Source organism: Nematostella vectensis, chromosome 3 (genome assembly GCF_932526225.1).
Source record: "Nematostella vectensis chromosome 3, jaNemVect1.1, whole genome shotgun sequence".
NCBI lineage: Eukaryota > Metazoa > Cnidaria > Anthozoa > Actiniaria > Edwardsiidae > Nematostella > Nematostella vectensis.
In genome coordinates this window covers 2,399,976-2,422,417 of record NC_064036.1, presented here as the reverse complement: position 1 = coordinate 2,422,417, position 22,442 = coordinate 2,399,976, and the positions used below count along the sequence as shown (strand labels likewise).

Below are 22,442 nucleotides of genomic sequence, written 5' to 3'. Positions count from 1 at the left end.
GAACATGAATTGTAAACATGCATTCTCGACGTTCCTGATTTCCCATAATTGCGCGTGTGTGTTAAAACTGTTTTAATTGTTATAGTTACTTCCAAAAATACTGATAATTTTAGGTTGAAGTTGTTCATGGTCTGATGGTGAAATTAGTGAAAAAAAATGTAAATATCGGTATCCAAGCGGCGTTCTACGCTTTATTCTTTTTGGCAGAATTAGTTTTGTGAATGATTTTTATTTATGTTTTTATTTACTAGCTGCTTCAGTTTTTTGACAAAGATTCCATGTATAAACATTCGTATGTTTTACCATTTTCAGTTTTTCGGGCAATTTAAGGTTTGATTGTTCTTTTATTCCGAACACCAACGAAAACAATCCGATCGTTTGTTGTTTGGATTATTTGGTTTTATTTACTTAGTTTGATTTTATTGGATCGGCACGCTATGTCCATCATCACCGGAACTGCAGTTGGCACGAATCCCCGTGAGGGAGGAGGGATGGTACAAAAGCCAAAGTTTGATATTTTTTTCTTGAAACATAGAAACGGTATTATGTATTTTTAATAAAAAAGTGGGTTGCTCTTGTTTGAAAAAGTTAATACTCGCACTACGAAACAGCTGATATACTTGCTCTAATTGTCGTTTAAAAATAACGAAAAGCTGTTAAAAACGTCACGTCTAAACAAAGTATTTTTCGGATGAATTATTCATTATGTGAATGGTCCGAAATATTTGATGCTGGTACTCATGGATGCGAATCAAAACTATTTTTCTTATAACTTGCTTTGGAAATGAAAGACCAGTGAAACCGAACAAATTATCATAGCCCACCCCTCCCTACCTATAATAATAACTCAGCCAATCAAAACTCTTTGTAATTCCGTCGCATCTCATTTGCGGCTCAGTGAAAGCTCATTCAAAACTCTTTCTTTATTCGAGCCTAAATCAATCTCTCTGTATTTACCAATCCCTAATTCATGCACCCAATACCAGAGAAGCTCGTAAAATGGTTAAATTCCTGTGGTGATGCTGGTTGGTACTGAATTTTTTTTTTGTTTGTGACGATGAGTGAATGTGAACGGCTCGACAATGGAGTAGCTCTGTCATCTATGAGCTCAAGGCAAACTTCAACCGAAAGTCTCGAGGAAAATATACGTAAAATTTTGACATCCTGTGAAGATGACGACAATGAATTCCTAGACAGGTAAGCTAGCTCTTAATGGGTGTTAGGTAGGGGCTATATCGTCGCATTCCACTGGTTATTTCGGACCTCAGTTTAACCTCTGGTTTGTGAGTCATAATGATTGACTTGCGTTATGAACTCGGTGTGAAATTCAATCTTTCCGATACCATCGTTCCCGTTTCGGCTCGACATTTACAGTCTCGATAGACGCCGGGTTTATAGCCCTTATTGGTAGTTCATTTGGGATCTGAACTAGGGGTGAATCCATCTGAAGACGCCGGTTTATCCGCCTAAGCCATGTAGCGACTACAACGACGTCCGAGCGTTGTTGGGAAGAAAAATAGTGTTCGAGAATTTTGCTAGTAACAATTTCGAGACGGGTTGGAATCAAAACTCCTTAGAAAATATGCCTATAGACTTTCTATCATCTCGTAGGAGACGCTCAACAAGTTCACCAGAAGATGTTTCAAATCGCAAAGGCAAAGGAAGCCCCAAGGAGGTCGAAAACGGCAAGAAATCAAGCGACAAAGGCAAAGAGAATTGGGAGATGGACAGTGGTACACATGATTTAGAAAACATCGAGCAGTTAGTAAATCAAGCCGCTAATTCTAAAGGATCTTCACGAAGCTCTAACTTCCTTGAACTTGCTAACACGGTGAGTGAATGGTTTTCTTATTGATACTCGAAGGTGTTAGTTATAGCTATTTGTGGCTACTGAAGTCGAACTCTCGTGGTTTTGAGATAAAATGTAACCGACCCCAGACTACAGAGTCGGTATGTTTTCACCCTTCGCGGCATCTCTACTCTTTTAAGGGTTTTATAGATTTCCGGTTATGAATCCCTAAATAAACGACCGCCATCGTTTAGCTTTACATACATTTTCGGCCTCTCTGTCGCTTCGCCTCCTTGTATTTTTTTTCTCTATTAGGAATTCTGCGCTAGAAACGTCCATATAAGCTTATCCGCAACATGTTTTATCATAAAGAGAATACAATAAACTCTTTAGTCCTGACTCACGATTTATACTAATTACCCTATATAGTTAAATCTATTTATCTTGAGGGAAGTGCCTCTTTTAAGACGAACCTGGAGTTGTTATCATTGCCGTGTTTCGCGCGTTTGTCTGTTTCTTGGTTTGTTTTGGTTTATCAGGACGAGATGCTTTCTTTCGCACGTGTCAGATGTCATTTTTCCTTGCATCAACAACACCGTGTAAATCTAACCCCAAAGCGGGCAAGTGCTTCAAAATTGTTGCATCAAAATATTTCTACTCTCAAAGTCTAACAATTTAAATAAAGACTGACCCCAGATTGTTATTTTTATTTGCTACGAATTGGCTTTCGCATATTTTAGCTTTCGTAATTCAGAAAGTGTTCTATTTCGAAAACCTATATTACCCTACAAGAAGAAAGAAAGAAAAAAAAAAACACGTTGATTTGTCAGCCTCTTTGTATAGTAAATCACGCGCTCCTAAAAGTAAAATGACGTATTTGTAGCGCAATTTTCTAATACCGTGATAACAAATTGCAGCCATTACCCAAACAAATAGCGAGTTTTCGAGATAAATTGGATAAAAAAATTTTGTCTATGGATACACACGAGTGGGTTATATAATTGCCATTGTTCTGCTTACCCTAATTACAAAGTTATGGAATGTATTTCCTGCAAGGGAAAAGCGCCATATCCGCTATTTACCTCCTTTATCTTCTATAACCCACCTTGAGTACAAATTGATATTAAATTCAACACGAATTTCACTCAAAGACAGAATATCCTTCTTTCCAAAGAATACTGATTATTTTTCAAATACCTATGTAATCTTTGCATTCCCAATTTTACCCTATGTTAGATTTCCACAGCTAAGAGATGGAGTCTGTACACCCAGCGTGAGTTTGGTCACTAATCCAATTTTCAAAGTGCAGTTATTCTTTTATCACGCCAGTATTTTGATTTACTTTCTGAGTACATGGTTGGTTTGTACGTGATTAACAAATTTTCAAGTGCTTATCAGCGGAAAGTACAAATGAGTTCTGCATTTTTAATTAATATGATGTATTACTATCATAGTCAGGATTTTATTGTATTTTATGTTTTTAAATACAAACCCTCTACTATTAGACGCTTGCCGTTTTAAAAGATGTTTTATAAACCTGATTTTTATTTACAATTTAACTTACCTCTATCAATACAACTGTTTTTATAAGAACGTCTGTATCTGATCCTCTCAGGCTAGACATTCTTATAAAAAAGTTTTTATATAAAGAAGAGTGTACTGTACTTCAATTGGTATTTTCCCCTAGATTTTGTTATTCTAATTTGACATTTCCTTTTGCTTATAAACCACTAGGCAATTCAAAACCAAAATATTTATATATTTCTATATTATAAAGTGAATGTGACTCAGCTATGAACTAATGATCATTATTTTTACCTCTTTTTACCTCAAAAATATCCATTTTAGTATACCACCTTACGATCTTACATTGCCTGGCAAACCATGAAAGGTTTACCTGCAGTATTCTGGATGTTTAAATTGCAACTATAATAAAATCATTTTCCACTTCAAAATGATCATTACTAATTGCTCCAATTCATGCTTTCCAACCAGGGATTTTTTTTTTTAATTGAAGGCATTAACCATGCATTATTGACTGCTAAAACATTTTATGTAACATCTTTGAAATACTGTAGCTACATGAAATTCCAAAACTCTCATGAATATACCTGTTATTTCAAGTTGGGCTTATGTTAAGCTATATGACCTTTGGCAGTTGATTCCTAATGTATTCAGTATCATACATCAATCCTAGCTCTAAGAAGATCAGAAGTGCTTTTGACTTTTTATAGTGTTTACAGAGGATTATGTGACAGTCAAACAGGGATGCTTCACACCACCCAGTCACTGAATGATCAATTCATTTTTGTTTACTTGTTTAGTTTACAAAGAACTGACTGTTATTGTTCAACTTAAATTAAATCTATATGGAAATTGTGATAAATAATTATGTATATACAGTATCTGCCTCTGTCAAGTTTTAGCAGGAAACCCCTCACAGATAATATATGATATAGGATAAAGCAAGGAACTATAGCCAGTTTATATAGTGTATTTGAGCCACTAACTCATAAGTTTATAGTAGTCTTTTCTGGCATTCAATTTAGTGTTACAAACAGTTTTTTTCCATTTTTATTTTAGGAACTTACTGCACACTCTTTTTTAAGAACCTTCTTTTTTAAGAACCTTTTTTATTAGATTTCACCAAATTTGATGCACATTCTAAGAACATACTGAGGATCAGATAGCAGTAAAATATTGTTTTGTTAGTATTGTAATGCATTTTAAAACGCAGAATCAAATTGTGTTCATCATGGCAACCTACTAAACACTCTGTAATTCTCTTTCTAATATGTTTTTATATTTTTGTATACACTGAAATTTAAGGACACCTTTGAGAACATTTCCAGCCTTGAAATACTCCAAAAATTAGAACGTCCCAGTCCCAACTTAAAATATGATGTTCTAATAAAAAAAATAGTGTATTTCCAGACCTTTAATACAAGTTTATAAAAGCACTGAATATAATGTGTCTATCATGTTTCATTGTTTTTATATACAAGCATGTAACCTTGGAAAAAACTAATCAACACTTAGATGCTCATCTGTGCAAGCATTGACCTGTATTAATCCTTTAGAAACCATAACAAATTAAACCCTTAAGCAATGTTTTTGTAATTCCCACAGTACAAAACTGATAATGTTTATACTACCTATAGATTAGAGTTACATATTCAAGGAAAAGCTATTTTGGGAAGATTTATTGCAAACAGCATTATAATCCTATGATCTTATCAGGGAATTAGGTTAGAAGATGTGATTGGTGCTAGGTCTGAATTGATATTTGCAACTGGGACAAGTATAGTATAATACTGTCTCAGATTGATATAGACAGTATGATATAAGATGGCATTGACTTTAATTCTGAGGTTTAAGAATATTATCAAAATTTTTAATATTTTGAAATACTATTTAAGTGCTTTACTTTTTATTAATTAAAGCAAATAAATCTTCAAGTAATCTAAGATGAATTTCCTTAAAAATTATACATGATTATGTTTTTTTTTTCTAAATATAAGTGTAAACACTGTTTGAGACTTCAAAGTAAGTTCTTAGTGATTTTTAAACACATATCACTACATAACCATCCTACAAGCATCTGCATTAAATATCTTTCATGTGGGTTTTGTCTGTCTAAATTATACATTACAACTGTGTGCAGTAATAAAGCTATTCTTTTGTTATTGACTACACTTATGTTTCCACCACAAGTAGGTCTGTCTATTGTATCTAGGTTTTAACCATCAAAAGAGGTGTATATGGACCACATGGTTGCCCCCTGCTCAGCTGTTACATGCATCTTATTGCCTATTGGCATGTCAAAACATAGTCCTTATTAATCTGTCACGACCTGAGTCATGCTTCTACACATTTAACAATGTAGTTTTTACTATCATACAATAAACTATATATAGTGTATTGCAAGTTTTGGATAGGCAGTATAGTAGGAGGTGTAAAAGACATAGTTGTGATTTGCTTGGAGCTTGGTGTTAATCACATTACCCACTGGCTTGACTTGAACAGACATAAACATGTTATATCATGCTCTGTGACTGACACGCTAGCATTCAAAATCTTTTCACATCTTGCTGGGGCAGTAGTTTACTACTTACTTCCCTTGCATGGGGGCATAATTCAGAACAGTCTGGTGAATGTGGGGGGTACATAATTTCCTGTACAGCTACAGGCATGGAATCCCAGTCTGTTGCTTTTGCTGATCTCACACTGTCTCAGTGTGGTGCCATTTTATCTAGTGAGTACTCAAAGCTCTGTGTACTGCGCCTTCGCCGGGTGAGTTTTGTTAAGGCAATATCTTTCAGAAAAAAAACAACCTCAATTGACCTTATTCATGACCCTTAAATGATATGTTTAGTTATTATGATAATTTATATTCCAAGGTAGACAAAACACAATATGTGGTTTATTGGACAACTACTAATGGTGTGATCACTATCAGTTGTTATATATGCCTATGCTTATTCTCTATATAAATACTGTATAAATTTGAATTTCTATTTTGTATCATACAGTATTAGGTTTTTAGTAGCTTATGAATTTTATAATTCTCATATGAGGTGACTTTTTTTCAGGTCAGTAAGGAATGTTTTCATAATTTGTACTGTATACAGACTTTTTAATTTCTAATGAAACATAAAAAGGACACTGTTACCTGTGATCTTTGATTTGTTTTCTCTCCATAATTAAAAAAAGTTTATTTGATAACCAAGAAAAAAAGTTAAAATACTCACCATGTAGTGAATCATAAGATAAAAGCTTTTTTTTTTTTTTATTTTTAACTATCTAACATTTTTTTAGAACCCTTAGCTGCCCTAATATTTAAGGCTACATGACATACTGGTGCAATATAATTATCAGCAACAGGACACCAGTGTCTGTGCATTCTTTACCTTTGCATACAGATTTTTATGGCATCACATCCAAAAAAGGACATAAAAGGCCCTGAATACAGTAGGATATGATGCCTGCAAGAAATAACAAAACAACAAAAACATATTTGAGTCGGCCTTCTCTGTTATCTAAGTCACCCATACACTAGATTTACTGTGTATCTAGATCACCCCTATACTGTAATTTTCATATAATACACAGTACTTCTAAAACTTTGATTTCAATTATTGTTTCAGCTTCATCTTGCTGCTTTAGCATCCCTTAAAAGTGAAATAGTTGAACTTTCTAGAAAACTCCAGAGTGTTACAGAGGAGCGGGATAGTTTACAGACAGCAGTGGACCAGACAGCAGCTGAGCGCCAAGAGCTCATCCGAGACTACGAGGACAGGCTTCAGACACAGCAACAACAGAGTGAAGAACAGATAACAGAGTTACAAAGTGTTATAGCAGAGCTAAACAAGAAACATGACCAGAATGATGCTAATAAGATAGATGAGCTTGATGAGATTGAGTCTCAAACATCAGAACATGGTTAGTAGTGTGCTCTGCTCTTGACTGAAGTGTTGTTGTTGGATCAGCTATGTATTACTAACAACCTCTTATGTTGTCATACCTGCAAACTGAAATCAATTTTAACTATACAGTATCCTGTTCCTTTTATATAGTACGCCTATTTCAAATAAGGTTGCACTTGAAGAATCCTTGTGTTATAGCCCACAATGCCTTATGGGTAGTATAAACAGAAAATGACTGAAACCTAGTCTATGAAAGCCATGTTAATGTTCATACTGTATATTTTAGAGGGGGGAGGCTTGTACAGTATGCATTATTTGAAAGAAAGTGCTTATTTTAGATAAATCCTACTTCAGCTTCTAATGAAATGCAGAATCTTTCATTTGAGAATAATGTGTGGACAGTGAGTCTAGCAATAAGAAAAAGGTTTTGAGTTTACAATTAATTATTAAAGAGAGGCAGGAGCTATTTGTTAAAACTAGCATATATGGTATATTTATTATGCAAATGTATACATGAAATTTGACTTCAGCTGGGAAAGTGAAACCTCACAGGAAATTGGTTGCAGTTTGATTACTGCTGTTTATCTGTATTTTGCTTCAAAATTTTCATATGCTAGCTTGTCTGTTTGCGCCATGTTCCTAGTCTCATCCTACAGTTTAACACCTAACAATGGTGTCACATTGTTTATTTCAGGTTCACGCAGCTCAGAGAGCCTTGAATCATTGGCCTCCAACTCTGATGAATTGGATGAAGAATTGTCTAAAGTAGTTGGTGGCCTAGAGTTTGCAATTGAGAGGCAGTCCCCTGAGTCTAAAGAACACAGTCACGGGAAAGAGCCAATAAAGGTGACGGTTAAGGTGAATATCATATGCCATTACACCTCACCAGGGTACTGTAGCAGTCAGAGAAATAAATCAATACAATGTTGAAGTGGTATGTTTTTTTTTTCAAATTAACCAAAGTAAAATGTTTTGAATCATTTCCCTGATTCCACCTACACAGTCCCACCTAGTCATCCTAGTTGTCTGTAGCTTTCTAGTTGTTCTATATTAGTCACTGCTTCTGTGATGCAGCATTCTAAACATTTGTTCTGTACTATGTATTTCTGTATATCAGACCTTTGAACAAGTATTGTGGTAGTGAGGTGGTGGTAGCATAGAAAACTGCAGTAAAAGTTCTGATAATCCCTGGTGCCTTTTTTTCATTTAGAGGGGCTTAGTAATAGGTCCTCATTTCAAAACCTGGATTTCCTGTTCTTGACACTAAATAATTTTGGTGCTTAGAAAAGTCTTAAAGGCTACATTAACAATGACATTTAGTGTCATTTTTACCTTTACACCAAGCTAGAATCATTTTCTTTAGAATAGTCTTGAGTTATTTGTATGCATGTCAGGGGGAGAGATGGGGGCTTATTTCAAAATTCTATCTGTAGCTCTAACAACAATTCTTCAGCCTTAGGCAGAGCAAACTGCTGTGCGCTTATTGGTAGGCTAAAGTGAGCAAATTGCTGTGCGCTTATTGGTAGGCTAAAGTGAGCAAATTGCTGTGCGCTTATTGGTAGGCTAAAGTGAGCAAATTGCTGTGCGCTTATTGGTAGGCTAAAGTGAGCAAATTGCTGTGTGCATATTGGTAGGCTAAAGTGAGCTAATTGCTGTGCGCTTATTGGTAGGCTAAAGTGAGCAAATTGCTGTGTGCTTATTGGTAGGCTAAAAGCAAATTGCTGTGCACTTATTGGTAGGCTAAAAGCAAATTGCTGTGCGCTTATTGGTAGGCTAAAAGCAAATTGCTGTGCACTTATTGGTAGGCTAAAGTGATCAAATTGCTGTGTGCTTATTGGTAGGCTAAAGTGAGCAAATTGCTGTGCGCTTATTGGTAGGCTAAAGTGAGCAAATTTCTGTGCACTTATTGGTAGGCTAAAGTGAGCAAATTGCTGTGCGCTTATTGGTAGGCTAAAGTGAGCAAATTGCTGTGCGCTTATTGGTAGGCTAAAGTGAGCAAATTGCTGTGTGCTTATTGGTAGGCTAAAGTGAGCAAATTGCTGTGTGCTTATTGGTAGGCTAAAGTGAGCAAATTGCTGTGCGCTTATTGGTAGGCTAAAGTGAGCAAATTGCTTTGTGCTTATTGGTAGGCTAAAGTGAGAAAATTGAGGTGCGCTTATTGGTAGGCTAAAGTGAGCAAATTGCTGTGCGCTTATTGGTAGGCTAAAGTGAGCAAATTTCTGTGCTCTTATTGGTAGGCTAAAGTGAGCAAATTGCTGTGCGCTTATTGGTAGGCTAAAGTGAACAAATTGCTGTGCTGTTATTGGCAGGCTAAAGTGAGCAAATTGCTGTGCTCTTATTGGCAGGCTAAAGTGAGCAAATTGCTTTGTGCTTATTGGTAGGCTAAAGTGAGCAAATTGCTGTGCGCTTATTGGTAGGCTAAAGTGAGCAAATTACTGTGCGCTTATTGGTAGGCTAAAGTGAGCAAATTGCTGTGCACTTATTGGTAGGCTAAAGTGAGCAAATTGCTTTGTGCTTATTGGTAGGCTAAAGTGAGCAAATTGCTGTGCACTTATTGGTAGGCTAAAGTGAGCAAATTACTGTGCGCTTATTGGCAGGCTAAAGTGAGCAAATTGCTTTGTGCTTATTGGTAGGCTAAAGTGAGCAAATTGCTGTGCGCTTATTGGTAGGCTAAAGTGAGCAAATTACTGTGCGCTTATTGGCAGGCTAAAGTGAGCAAATTGCTGTGAGCTCATTGGTAGGCTAAAGTGAGCAAATTGCTGTGCACTTATTGGTAGGCTAAAGTGAGCAAATTTCTGTGCACTTATTGGTAGGCTAAAGTGAGCAAATTGCTGTGCGCTTATTGGTAGGCTAAAGTGAGCAAATTGCTGTGCGCTTATTGGTAGGCTAAAGTGAGCAAATTGCTGTGTGCTTATTGGTAGGCTAAAGTGAGCAAATTGCTGTGTGCTTATTGGTAGGCTAAAGTGAGCAAATTGCTGTGCGCTTATTGGTAGGCTAAAGTGAGCAAATTGCTTTGTGCTTATTGGTAGGCTAAAGTGAGAAAATTGAGGTGCGCTTATTGGTAGGCTAAAGTGAGCAAATTGCTGTGCGCTTATTGGTAGGCTAAAGTGAGCAAATTTCTGTGCTCTTATTGGTAGGCTAAAGTGAGCAAATTGCTGTGCGCTTATTGGTAGGCTAAAGTGAACAAATTGCTGTGCTGTTATTGGCAGGCTAAAGTGAGCAAATTGCTGTGCTCTTATTGGCAGGCTAAAGTGAGCAAATTGCTTTGTGCTTATTGGTAGGCTAAAGTGAGCAAATTGCTGTGCGCTTATTGGTAGGCTAAAGTGAGCAAATTACTGTGCGCTTATTGGTAGGCTAAAGTGAGCAAATTGCTGTGCACTTATTGGTAGGCTAAAGTGAGCAAATTGCTTTGTGCTTATTGGTAGGCTAAAGTGAGCAAATTGCTGTGCACTTATTGGTAGGCTAAAGTGAGCAAATTACTGTGCGCTTATTGGCAGGCTAAAGTGAGCAAATTGCTTTGTGCTTATTGGTAGGCTAAAGTGAGCAAATTGCTGTGCGCTTATTGGTAGGCTAAAGTGAGCAAATTACTGTGCGCTTATTGGCAGGCTAAAGTGAGCAAATTGCTGTGAGCTCATTGGTAGGCTAAAGTGAGCAAATTGCTGTGCACTTATTGGTAGGCTAAAGTGAGCAAATTAAAAGGGGCAGCCTGACCTGACTAAGCTGACAATGCCACGGAACAGCAGATACTTTGCTTATAGTACTGTAGCTTTGCCTGAATAGTCCAGTTTCGAATCCACTGTCCCCGCTAGATACAGACACTACAGACTCATAAACATGGTGTGAGCCCTGGTTTCAGGTCAACTGGTGCAAATACCAGCGAGGTCATGAAGAATTCACAAGATTTTGCATTATTTTATGCTAAGCTCCAAGAGTTTCTTGCTGGTATGCACATGGAATTTCTCCCAAACCGAGGCTTACACCGTATTTATGTTTCCTTAGTTATAATCCATCTGTCCAGTGGGTAGTGGGGTTTGAAGATGGACATTGTATACAATTACCTGTAAACTGCGTGTTCTGATTTCCCAACCTATCCATGTATTGTACAGGTTACCGATGGTGACAAGGAGCAGGAGACTGGTGAAGAGGGTGCCGAGCCAACGCCCGGTGAGAGTTCCCCTGGTGCCGGCACAGCACCTAATGCACTCCCTAATGCAGACAGCAGCAAGAAGCTGGCAGAGTTTAACGAGTTGTCTGAAAAGTGTAGGATCATGAGAGTGCATTGTTTGGAGCTAGAGAAGAAAAAGCAAATATGTGAGTCTCAATCAGTACTGCCCCTTTCAAGCAACCAGATATTTCTACTTTAGTGTACCTCTGTAAAGTGGCTTGCGGGTTAGATTTGTAGCTTTCATTTCTTCATTTCAAAACCGAGATCTGTGTCCTTCTGTGTCCAATAACGCCTCCACTTTATGCTCCTGTCCAACGGCGAGTCACACAAAGCATCCATTTCCATCGGCTAATTCAAGAGATCGAGTAACTAAGATATTTTCAATCAAATAACGTCAATAACATATCAGACTTAATTTGTAGATTGTTATTTTAAAGTATTTTAAATGATAAACAATAACAAAGAAAGGTTTACTCTTTAATAACAAATTGTTCTTATCTAAACACGGTTTCGCTGTACCTAGATGGTGATAAGTGTCCTCTCATTTGTTCGAAACACTCGCCACGTGTTGTCACCCATGCTCACATGCTATTCTGCATGGTCTTGTTGTAGTGGAAAAGCGAGTACAGCAGGCGAGTCTGCGGGAATATGTGGCAAGGAAGAAGTCATCCAGTAGCGACCCAGCCACGGTGAGTCTGCCCTAACTCACCCAGATGAGATGCTGAAGCTCTTAATGTGCGACGCGTGTGGCCACCATTATAGTTTTGTAGAAATCCAATGTTCTGAGCTGGCAGTAGAATGAATCTTTACGCTCCAACACCGGCCTTAGTTGTACCAACCATATGAGACGCAATCATTATCGATTTGCCGAAAAGTTTCCTGCGACGTTACATATTAGCTTGTTGGAAGTGACTTCATCACATTCAACAGCCGAATCATGTGAGATCCTCCTAGACTTGATCCCCTGACGCCCCATACGAATTAGTTGTTTATTTGTTGTTAGGAAGCGACAAACGCATGCAGTGACTGTGAAGTCTTGCGCGAAAGACTGAAAACAAGCATGAAGGAGTTGGAGCAGGCGAGAGCTGAGAACGGCAGCTTTAAGGAGGAGCGGGACAGGTTGCGCCAACGGGTACGACCACACCCACGTACCACACCCACGTACCACACCCACGTACCACACCCACGTACCACACCCACGTACCACACTCATTATTATTATTATTATTATTATTTATTATTATTTATTATTATTATTATTATTATTATTATTATTATTATTTATTATTATTATTATTATTTATTATTATTATTTATTATTATTTATTATTATTATTATTATTATTATTTATTATTATTATTATTATTATTATTATTATTATTATTATTATTATTATTATTATTTTTATTATTATTATTATTTTTATTATTATTATTATTATTATTATTATTATTATTATTATTATTATTATTATTATTATTATTATTATTATTATTATTATTATTATTATTTTATTTTTTTCTCTGCTTTTTACCGCCCTAGAACGTCGAGTATTTCAATGTAAACTTACAAGAATTCGTGTTTACCGGGACTTTGCTGGTCGCCTTTTTGTTTCCCGCTCGCTCTCGCCGCAGCCTTTTTAGACTATTAGAAAAACGACAGCTATTGTATTGTTATAAAAATATAATTGATACCTTTTGGCTGCAAAAAAGACGTATTTTCTAAAAAAAAAGCCATAAGTTCGAATGTCCGCCTGAAAGGGCGTCACTTCATTACGCCAATATAGTATAACTCTGCGCAATCTACAATTTTAAGAACCTCTTACAGTAGGCTTTGATTCACTGTCAAGCACCCTTCGCCAAAACATTTAGGCTCAAATCCTAGAATAGCTACGTATTTTACTGCACGTTACTGCACCGTAACTTAAAGTAAGTCAAACGTTAACCAGATCTCCTGTCCCATGCAAATGTGATTAGATTCTGGAGATGCAAGAGCACTTGAAGGCGTTACACCAGAAGACGATCCAATACGAAACCACCCGACAGCGCGCCTCGAGCCTCCATGAGCACTCCCCTCAAGGGGGCAGATCCCCTCGCCTACCGCGCTCCAACCCTCCCTCGACTAGCGTCACACAGGGCTGGGCGGACCCCCGTGGCCGCCCCATGCCGAGGCAGAGTGGCTACAACAGCGCCGCCTCCGACGTCTCTAGTCGGGATGGGCACATGTCGCCGCGAATGGCTCGCAGATCTAGCGCGGAAAACGTGAACGCGGTCCCTAGCCGATCCCCCTCCACCCCACGAAGATCTGTTACCTTACCCGCGGGGCATTATGGGAGGAGGTCGAGTGCCGGGAGCAACTCGGCACCTTGGTCTGATGCCTCCACCCCCCGAAACCCAGCCACTAGTAGTACGCAGTCTATAGCGAGTCAGGTGTTCTGGCGGGGGATGCAAGGCACTAGTGATTTGGGCTCGTCACACGGCTCGTCCCAGGAGATCACGGTTATGGCGCGCCCGGTCGAGGCTGAATGCCCGGATGCGAGGTCTAGCGGAGAGCAGTGCATCAGGACGCTGGTGAGTGCTAGTCTCACTGTGGTTTGAGAAGCAGCTTTGTAAAACGATTTTCACCCGAATCTTCTTTCAAACCGAGAAATTTGGTTTTAGAACGGGATAATACTGTGGTCCCGTGTCCCCTTGAAAAGGATCATGTGTCCTCGCTGACTTACTGATTTCTTTGTTAAAAGCCCGTGAATCTTACAGTCAAACCAGGTCAAGCGTGCCCCTCTAAAGGGGCACTGGGGAGTTTGAGCTAGCCTACCCAGTTCTTCCTAAAATTTTAAAAAGTTTGAAAAGGCAATTCTTTTTATTTTTCGAATTATGAGTGTTTAAAATATTAAAAGAAATGCGTTTATACATGTCGGACCAGCGGAATAATTTGGTCTATAAAATCCTTAATTTAATGTTTTTTCCCCTTTCTTATCAAATGGTTTCTAACAGTGCCACCGTCCTATCCGTGTTTGTCCCAGAGTAAGTTTTTTTTTTCTTTTTTTATCAAATGCTTTCTAACAATGCCATCGTGCTATCCGTGTTTTTCCAGAGTCAACTGCCCGAGTTCACCAACGGCAAGCTCCCGTCCGAACTGATAAGAGCGCTGCGCACTTGCCGTAACCTTGGCGACGTGTACAAGGTGCTGTTCAGCTACTGTGACGAGCAGGCGGACCGGAAACTCAAGGAGTATGAGCTCGAGATGGAGCGGCTACGGAGCAAGGTGGACCACTTACAGGCTCAGAACAATGTCATCTCACTCTCGCTAGAGGAAAGTCGCGAGAATGCTGATAAGATGTGTATACTCATGGGGAAATACGAATCGAATAATACGGCGCTACAGCTAGCTTTATCCTACTGTGACAACGTGATTGAGGTGATGGATGTGTTAAGGCAGCTGGCCGAATCCGAACAAGCGTGCCTCTACGCGAATTGCAGGGCTGCCGGCGTTAAAACCGGCTTTCTCAGCTACGCAGAGTCGTCAAACCCGTCTTACCGGTTAACGTACGAGGACGAGACGAGGGAGGGTAACGATGGCAGCATCGAGTCCTGTCTAGCGCGCAGGCGCGAAGCTGAGACCGAGGCTAAAGTGTTGCTGCAGAAGCTGGACCGCAATGAGACCCACACGAGTCGGGACCAGCCCTGGGAATCGGTTTCCTCGCATTCTCGCACGAGCTCAGGCTCGTCGAACGATATGGAGTTCACGAAGGAGGAAGAAACTCGATTAAAAAGTTATATACAGCAATTGAGATCGGAGCGCTCGACTATCGGGTCGACTGTGCTGGAGCTTGAGAGTATACATGGTATGGATAAACCGGACGAGGTCAACATGCACCCCATTGACCCCAAGCTAGACTTAGAGAACGCCGTGCTCATGCAAGAGCTGATGGCCCTCAAGGAGGAGAGAGCCGAGCTTAAGGCTAAGAACTATTTAGTGGAGAAGGAGAAAAAAGCGCTCGAGCTCAAAATAAATTCTCGCGAGGCGCAGGAGCAGGCGTATCTGGTACAGATAGAACACCTCAAGAGCGAAGTGAAGGACGAACTGAAGAAACGACGCAAGCTTGAGCGTGAGACCAAGGTACCGGTGTGTGTGAGGGGGGGGGGGGGGGGGGGAGGGGGCAAGATAGTGAGGCTAAGGTACGGGTGTGTGTGGGGGTGGGGGGGGAGGGTAGGCTAGATAGTGAGGCTAAGGTACGGGTGTGTGTGGGGGGGGGGGGGAAGGCAAGCTTGAGCGTGAGCCCAATGTACCGGTGTGTGTGTGAGGGTGGGTGGATTTATAGTGAGGCTAAGGTACGCAATGCATAATTGATAGTCTTATATCTAAAGCATTTCCCTGCAAAAAGAATGCATGCTAAGCCCGACTCTCTTCAATCTTTTTCTAAGCGACTTACCCGAATATCTGGGCCAAGCGTACGCCAACCAAAATGACAGAATTACAGTTTCTGGGAAGTGTGTCGATACACTTTGTTACGCGGACGACTTAGTGTTTATGTCTAAATCGGCAAACGGTCTACAGACACTAATCAATATTGAATATTGCAGCGTCTCAAAGACGAAGGCACTTGTCTTTAATAACGCTGGTGTTAGAATGAATGGAACGAAATTTTAATATCGAGACAGGGTCATCGAAAATGTCACATTTGGGAATTTTACAATTGGGAAGCAAGAGCTCCAAAAAACTGCGCTTAAAGCAATGCATAAACTCCAAGCGGACATGGGCAAGCACTTTAGGGATAACCCACGACTCACCATAAAGTTATTTAATTACCTAATCCAACCTATCTTGCTATACGGCAGTGAATTGTGGGGCATAGATATGTGCATGAAGTGCATTAAGAAAGACCCAATTGAGGCAGTTTGAACCAAATTTTGCAAGTGGCTTTTGGGCGTGGGCAAAACGGCAGCAAACTACGCATTTCGATCCGAGCTAGGTATTTTACCCATAAGACTCAATGCTACCATGAGAGCTATAAATTTTTGTCTAAAAATTAGCACGCCTGAGTGTTCGAATAGCCTGGTAGCAGAGACGTTTTGGGAAGCAAAATACAACAGTTCACTCACGTACTCGTCATGGGTATCCAAACTAAAAGAGGGGGTTTTCCGGATAGGCTTAGGGTACTTGTGGGACTATGAAATCACATCAGGAGAGAAAAAGAAATACTCAAAACTATGTAGACAGCGAGTTGATACCCGTTGAGGGTAGTTTCTTGGTGTTACGGAGCACCAGCACCAAAAACACAATGGAACAAAAGCCAAAAACAAAGACCTTAGAACGAGACAATAGAATAGAGTACAAAGGCCTTGAGCACCAAAAACAAAGCTCTCTGTAACACCAAGGAATACCCGAGTTGCGAGTTGAGGACATTAAAGTGCAACGTTGGCAGAATGAAGTAGCAAACCACGCAACGCAATAAGCTTAGAACTAATCGCGACCATAAGGATAACTATGAACTAGAGAGCTATCTTGAGATCCCAACCAAAGCCACCGTTGGTACCTCACCTGATTGCGCATTAGCAACCATGACCTCGAAATAGAGAAGAAGAGGTATAACAGACCTTATAAATAAGTTCATAAACGGCATGTCAATTCCTTAGAACGAGACAATAGAGGACGAGTTCCATCCTGGGGATTTGATTTCGCTAAGAAATTGGAGAGGCAGATTTTCTCTCTAATATCTAACCATCCAAAGAAAAAAGCAAAGGAGGCGGCAAAGTATGTTTTTTCATGCTTTCAATTAAGAAACGAAAAATAGAAGGGGGATGTTGCTAGGAGTCTATAACTTTATAATTCACTTTCAGCCAAACCTATATACTTAATCTGTATACGGTGAAGTGAATAAATTGATGTTGTTGTTGCTGCTGCTACGGGTGTGTGTGTGTGAAAGGGAGGGGAGGCGAGCTTACGCGAGTTTGAGCGTCAAGTACGGATGCGTTGAAGGGGCTGTCATGCTGTTCTATAATACAATCCACCCTGACACAATTTGTGATATCACAGGACGGCAATCTTTCCGGGAACCTATCCGGCTCTAACTCTGGCTCGGGTACCCTGTCTGACCTGCGCACTAGCGACGAGGACATGCCTGCGGATTTACAGGAAGCAGCTCGGCGTGAGAGAAAACTGCGCGCGCGAATCAAAGAACTCATGGAAGCGCTTGAGAGCTTGTCCAAAAATTCCGAGAATCGCCACACGCAGACCGCCGAGTACGTGTGTGATCTAAAGCGAGCCAATGGGGCGCTGGTTGCCGCATACGAGAAGGCGAAGAAGAAGCACGGTGCAAGACTGAGAAAACTCGAGCAGCAAATGATGACGATGGTTGAGCGGCATGATGCACAGGTGAGGGGGGGGGGGGTGGGGTGTATGCCGGGTTATTCATCAATTAGGTGATGAGGTGGAAAGGGGTTTGCAAGCTGAGGGGGGTATGGCGGGTTATTCACCAATTAGGTGATGAGGTGGAAAGGGGTTCGCAAGCTGAGAGGGGGGTTGTATGGCGGGTTATTCACCAATCAGGTGATGAGGTGGAAAGGGGCTCGCAAGCTAAGGGGGGGTGGGGTGTATGGCGGGTTATTCACCAATTAGGTGATGAGGTGGAAAGGGGCTCGCAAGCTGAGGGGGGGGGGGGGGTATGGCGGGTTATTCACCAATCAGGTGATGAGGTGGAAAGGGGCTCACAAGCTGAGGGGGGGTATGGCGAGTTATTCACCAATTAGGTGATGAGGTGGAAAGGGGTTCGCAAGCTAAGGGGGGTATGCCGGGTTATTCATCAATTAGGTGATGAGGTGGAAAGGGGTTCGCAAGCTGAGGGGGGGGGGGTATGGCGGGTTATTCACCAATTAGGTGATGAGGTGGAAAGGGGCTCACAAGCTGAGGTGGGGTATGGTGGGTTATTCACCAATTAGGTGATGAGGTGGAAAGGGGTTTGCAAGCTGAGGGGGGTATGGCGGGTTATTCACTAATTAGGTGATGAGGTGGAAAGGGGTTCGCAAGCTGAGAGGGAGGGGGTGTATGCCGGGTTATTTACCAATTAGGTGATGAGGTGGAAAGGGGCTCACAAGCTGAGGGGGGTATGCCGGGTTATTCATCAATTTGTTGATGAGGTGGAAAGGGGTTCGCAAGCTGAGGGGGGTATGCCGGGTTATTCATCAATTAGGTGATGAGGTGGAAAGGGGTTTGCAAGCTGAGGGGGGGGGGGTATACCGGGTTATTCATCAATTAGGTGATGAGGTGGAAAGGGGTTCGCAAGCTGAGGGGGGCATGCCGGGTTATTTACCAATTAGGTGATGAGGTAGAAAGGGGCTCACAAGCTGAGGGGGGGTATGCCGGGTTATTCATCAATTAGGTGATGAGGTGGAAAGGGGTTCGCAAGCTGAGCGGGGTATGCTGGGTTATTCATCAATTAGGTGATAAGGTGGAAAGGGGTTCGCAAGCTGGGGGGGGGGGGTATGGCGGGTTATTCACCAATTAGGTGAATAGGTGGAAAGGGGTTCGCAAGCTGAGGGGGGGTATGGCGGGTTATTCACCAATCAGGTGATGAGGTGGAAAGGGGCTCACAAGCTGAGGGGGGGTATGGCTAGTTATTCTCCAATTAGGTGATGAGGTGGAAAGGGGTTCGCAAGCTAAGGGGGGTATGCCGGGTTATTCATCAATTTGGTGATGAGGTGGAAAGGGGTTCGCTAGCTGAGGGGGGTATGCCGGGTTATTCATCAATTAGGTGATGAGGTGGAAAGGGGTTCGCAAGCTGAGGGGGGGGGGGTATGGCGGGTTATTCACCATTTAGGTGATGAGGTGGGAAGGGGCTCACAAGCTAAGGGGGGGTATGGCGGGTTATTCACCAACTAGGTGATGAGGTGGAAAGGGGTTCACAAGCTAAGGGGGGGGGGTATGGCGGGTTATTCACCAATTAGGTGATGAGGTGGAAAGGGGCTCACAAGCTGAGGGGGGGTATGGCGGGTTATTCACCAATTAGGTGATGAGGTGGAAAGGGGTTCGCAAGCTAAGGGGGGTTATGGCGGGTTATTCACCAATTAGGTGATGAGGTGGAAAGGGGCTCACAAGCTGAGGTGGGGTATGGTGGGTTATTCACCAATTAGGTGATGAGGTGGAAAGGGGTTTGCAAGCTGAGGGGGGTATGGCGGGTTATTCACCAATTAGGTGATGAGGTGGAAAGGGGTTCGCAAGCTGAGAGGGGGGGGTGTATGCCGGGTTATTTACCAATTAGGTGATGAGGTGGAAAGGGGCTCACAAGCTGAGGGGGGTATGCCGGGTTATTCATCAATTTGGTGATGAGGTGGAAAGGGGTTCGCAAGCTGAGGGGGGTATGCCGGGTTATTCATCAATTAGGTGATGAGGTGGAAAGGGGTTTGCAAGCTGAGGGGGGGGGGTATACCGGGTTATTCATCAATTAGGTGATGAGGTGGAAAGGGGTTCGCAAGCTGAGGGGGGTATGCCGGGTTATTTACCAATTAGGTGATGAGGTGGAAAGGGGCTCACAAGCTGAGGGGGGGTATGCCGGGTTATTCATCAATTAGGTGATGAGGTGGAAAGGGGTTCGCAAGCTGAGGGGGGTATGCTGGGTTATTCATCAATTAGGTGATAAGGTGGAAAGGGGTTCGCAAGCTGAGGGGGGGGTATGGCGGGTTATTCACCAATTAGGTGATGAGGTGGAAAGGGGCTCACAAGCTAAGGGGGGGTATGGCGGGTTATTTACCAACTAGGTGATGAGGTGGAAAGGGGTTCACAAGCTAAGGGGGGGGGGGGGGGGTATGGCGGGTTATTCACCAATTAGGTGATGAGGTGGAAAGGGGCTCACAAGCTGAGGGGGGGGGGGGTATGGCGGGTTATTCACCAATTAGGTGATGAGGTGGAAAGGGGTTCGCAAGCTAAGGGGGGGTTATGGCGGGTTATTCACCAATTAGGTGATGAGGTGGAAAGGGGCTCACAAGCTGAGGTGGGGTATGGTGGGTTATTCACCAATTAGGTGATGAGGTGGAAAGGGGTTTGCAAGCTGAGGGGGGTATGGCGGGTTATTCACCAATTAGGTGATGAGGTGGAAAGGGGTTCGCAAGCTGAGAGGGGGGGGGTGTATGCCGGGTTATTTACCAATTAGGTGATGAGGTGGAAAGGGGCTCACAAGCTGAGGGGGGTATGCCGGGTTATTCATCAATTTGGTGATGAGGTGGAAAGGGGTTCGCAAGCTGAGGGGGGTATGCCGGGTTATTCATCAATTAGGTGATGAAGTGGAAAGGGGTTTGCAAGCTGAGGGGGGGTATGCCGGGTTATTCACCAATTAGGTGATGAGGTGGAAAGGGGCTCACAAGCTAAGGGGGGGTATGGCGGGTTATTCACCAATTAGGTGATGAGGTGGAAAGGGGCTCACAAGCTGAGGGGGGGTATGCCGGGTTATTCATCAATTAGGTGATGAGGTGGAAAGGGGCTCGCAAGCTAAGGGGGGGTATGGCGGGTTATTCACCAATTGGGTGATGAGGTGGAAAGGGGCTCGCAAGCTAAGGGGGGGTGGGGTGTATGCCGGGTTATTCACCAATTAGATGATGAGGTGGAAAGGGGCTCACAAGCTGAGGGGGGGTATGCCAGGTTATTCATCAATTAGGTGATGAGGTGGAAAGGGGTTCGCAAGCTGAGGGGGTATGGCAGGTTATTCATCAATTAGGTGATGAGGTGGAAAGGGGTTCACAAGCTGAGGGGGGGTATGGCGGGTTAATCACCAATTAGGTGAATAGGTGGAAAGGGGCTCACAAGCTGAGGGGGGGGGTATGCCGGGTTATTCACCAATTAGGTGATGAGGTGGAAAGGGGCTCGCAAGGTAAGGGGGGTATGGCGGGTTATTCACCAATTAGGTGATGAGGTGGAAAGGGGTTCGCAAGCTGAGGGGGGGGTATGGCGGGTCATTCATCAATTAGGTGTTGAGGGATTAGGATTATGAGGGGCGTTGGTGGAAGATATTGATCATGGGGGAGGGGGATTACAAGTCAAGATGAGTAGGAGTATTTAGATATATATGATCGGTGGTACATTAAGAGGAACAGGGAGGATTCTTGGGAGCTGAGACCGTGCTACTGCGATAAGTCAAAGGGAATCATAAGAATGAAGGGGAAAACATTTGCTAATGTTGGCTTCTTGGCTAAGTGCGTTGGTTGCGTGAGGTCATGGGTTCGAATCCTCCCCACCGAATAATTTCCTTTTTTTTCTTTCTTTTTTTTTTTTTTTTTAATCCTTTAGAGTCATACCGTTCATCAATACTTTTTATGGTGTGATTATAATAAGAATTACCCTAGAAAATATATACTAACATTACAGTTGTAAATACTAGCCTGCAGTGGCTACATGTAGGTATTACAGTAATTGGATCTAGATTTTGGCTTTTTAGCCTTGCATAACTAAAATATGATTTTATTTACTTACAGGTCCGCACACTTAAAGAACGAATATCACTTCTCGAAGATGAGCTGTCTAGTCGACAAAACGAGACTGCTCTCTGAGGACCAAAACACGTAATTGTCACGTGCTACACGTGCGATACACGTGATCATTCCAAATAAGGAAAAGCACAAAACGAAGTCAACATCATTCCCGAGACTCGTACGGAGCGTTGTGTTAACATATTTGTCACGCTGCTAGCGTGAGTCACTGACGTTTATCACTTATTAAATATCGCTGACCAGCGCGACAGTTCAAGGTGTAAATTACGCTTTTTTTAGTTCTAGGAATTACGCAAATTAGAGTATTTATAAAGAGCTCGGACAAATCGGGCTCTACACTTTATATAAGAATTTCAGGCGGATGCATTTTTTAGATTTTTCACGTGAGGTCTGAAGTACAAGAGCTGTGCATGCGCTAGTTTTTGTAATGGTTATTTTAATATTTTATTTTTACAAGTCTAGGATGTTCTAGAATGTTCTGTTGTTGGGTTACAATAGGGTGCCATCCAGCTATGTCCACAAATCGATAAAAAATACAATAATATATAAAACTATTGTTGATAAATAAATTCTTCACAGCTTAAAA

General features: G+C 41.8%; 1 protein-coding gene and 2 long non-coding RNA genes across 4 annotated transcripts in view; 1 reads left to right on the top strand and 2 right to left on the bottom strand.

The window, feature by feature from the left end:
- Window positions 1–2,641, bottom strand: part of LOC125561393 — a 4,529-nt gene extending 1,888 nt beyond the window's left edge. Inside the window, exon 1 of the long non-coding RNA XR_007307420.1 lies at window positions 2,054–2,641. This is a non-coding gene — a long non-coding RNA (uncharacterized LOC125561393). The remainder of the gene's footprint in view (window positions 1–2,053) is intronic.
- Window positions 868–22,442, top strand: LOC116612023 (colorectal mutant cancer protein). Of its 2 annotated transcripts, none has more exons than XM_032372652.2 (11): window positions 868–1,197; window positions 1,612–1,831; window positions 6,937–7,231; window positions 7,910–8,061; window positions 11,322–11,526; window positions 11,993–12,069; window positions 12,384–12,512; window positions 13,358–13,951; window positions 14,475–15,500; window positions 17,418–17,756; window positions 21,842–22,442. In XM_032372652.2, the coding sequence occupies exons 1-11, from the start codon at window positions 1,058–1,060 to the stop codon at window positions 21,914–21,916; spliced, it is 3,252 nt and encodes a 1,083-aa protein (XP_032228543.1). In that variant the 5' UTR covers window positions 868–1,057; the 3' UTR covers window positions 21,917–22,442. The 2 variants fall into 2 exon arrangements, with proteins under 2 accessions (XP_032228543.1, XP_032228542.1); XM_032372651.2 differs by having other exon boundaries at window positions 869–1,197; window positions 7,910–8,073.
- On the bottom strand, window positions 6,582–7,418 carry LOC125561394. Its single transcript, XR_007307421.1, has 2 exons — window positions 7,314–7,418; window positions 6,582–6,774 (listed from the first exon to the last, which is right to left on the bottom strand). It is a non-coding gene; the product is annotated as an uncharacterized LOC125561394 (long non-coding RNA).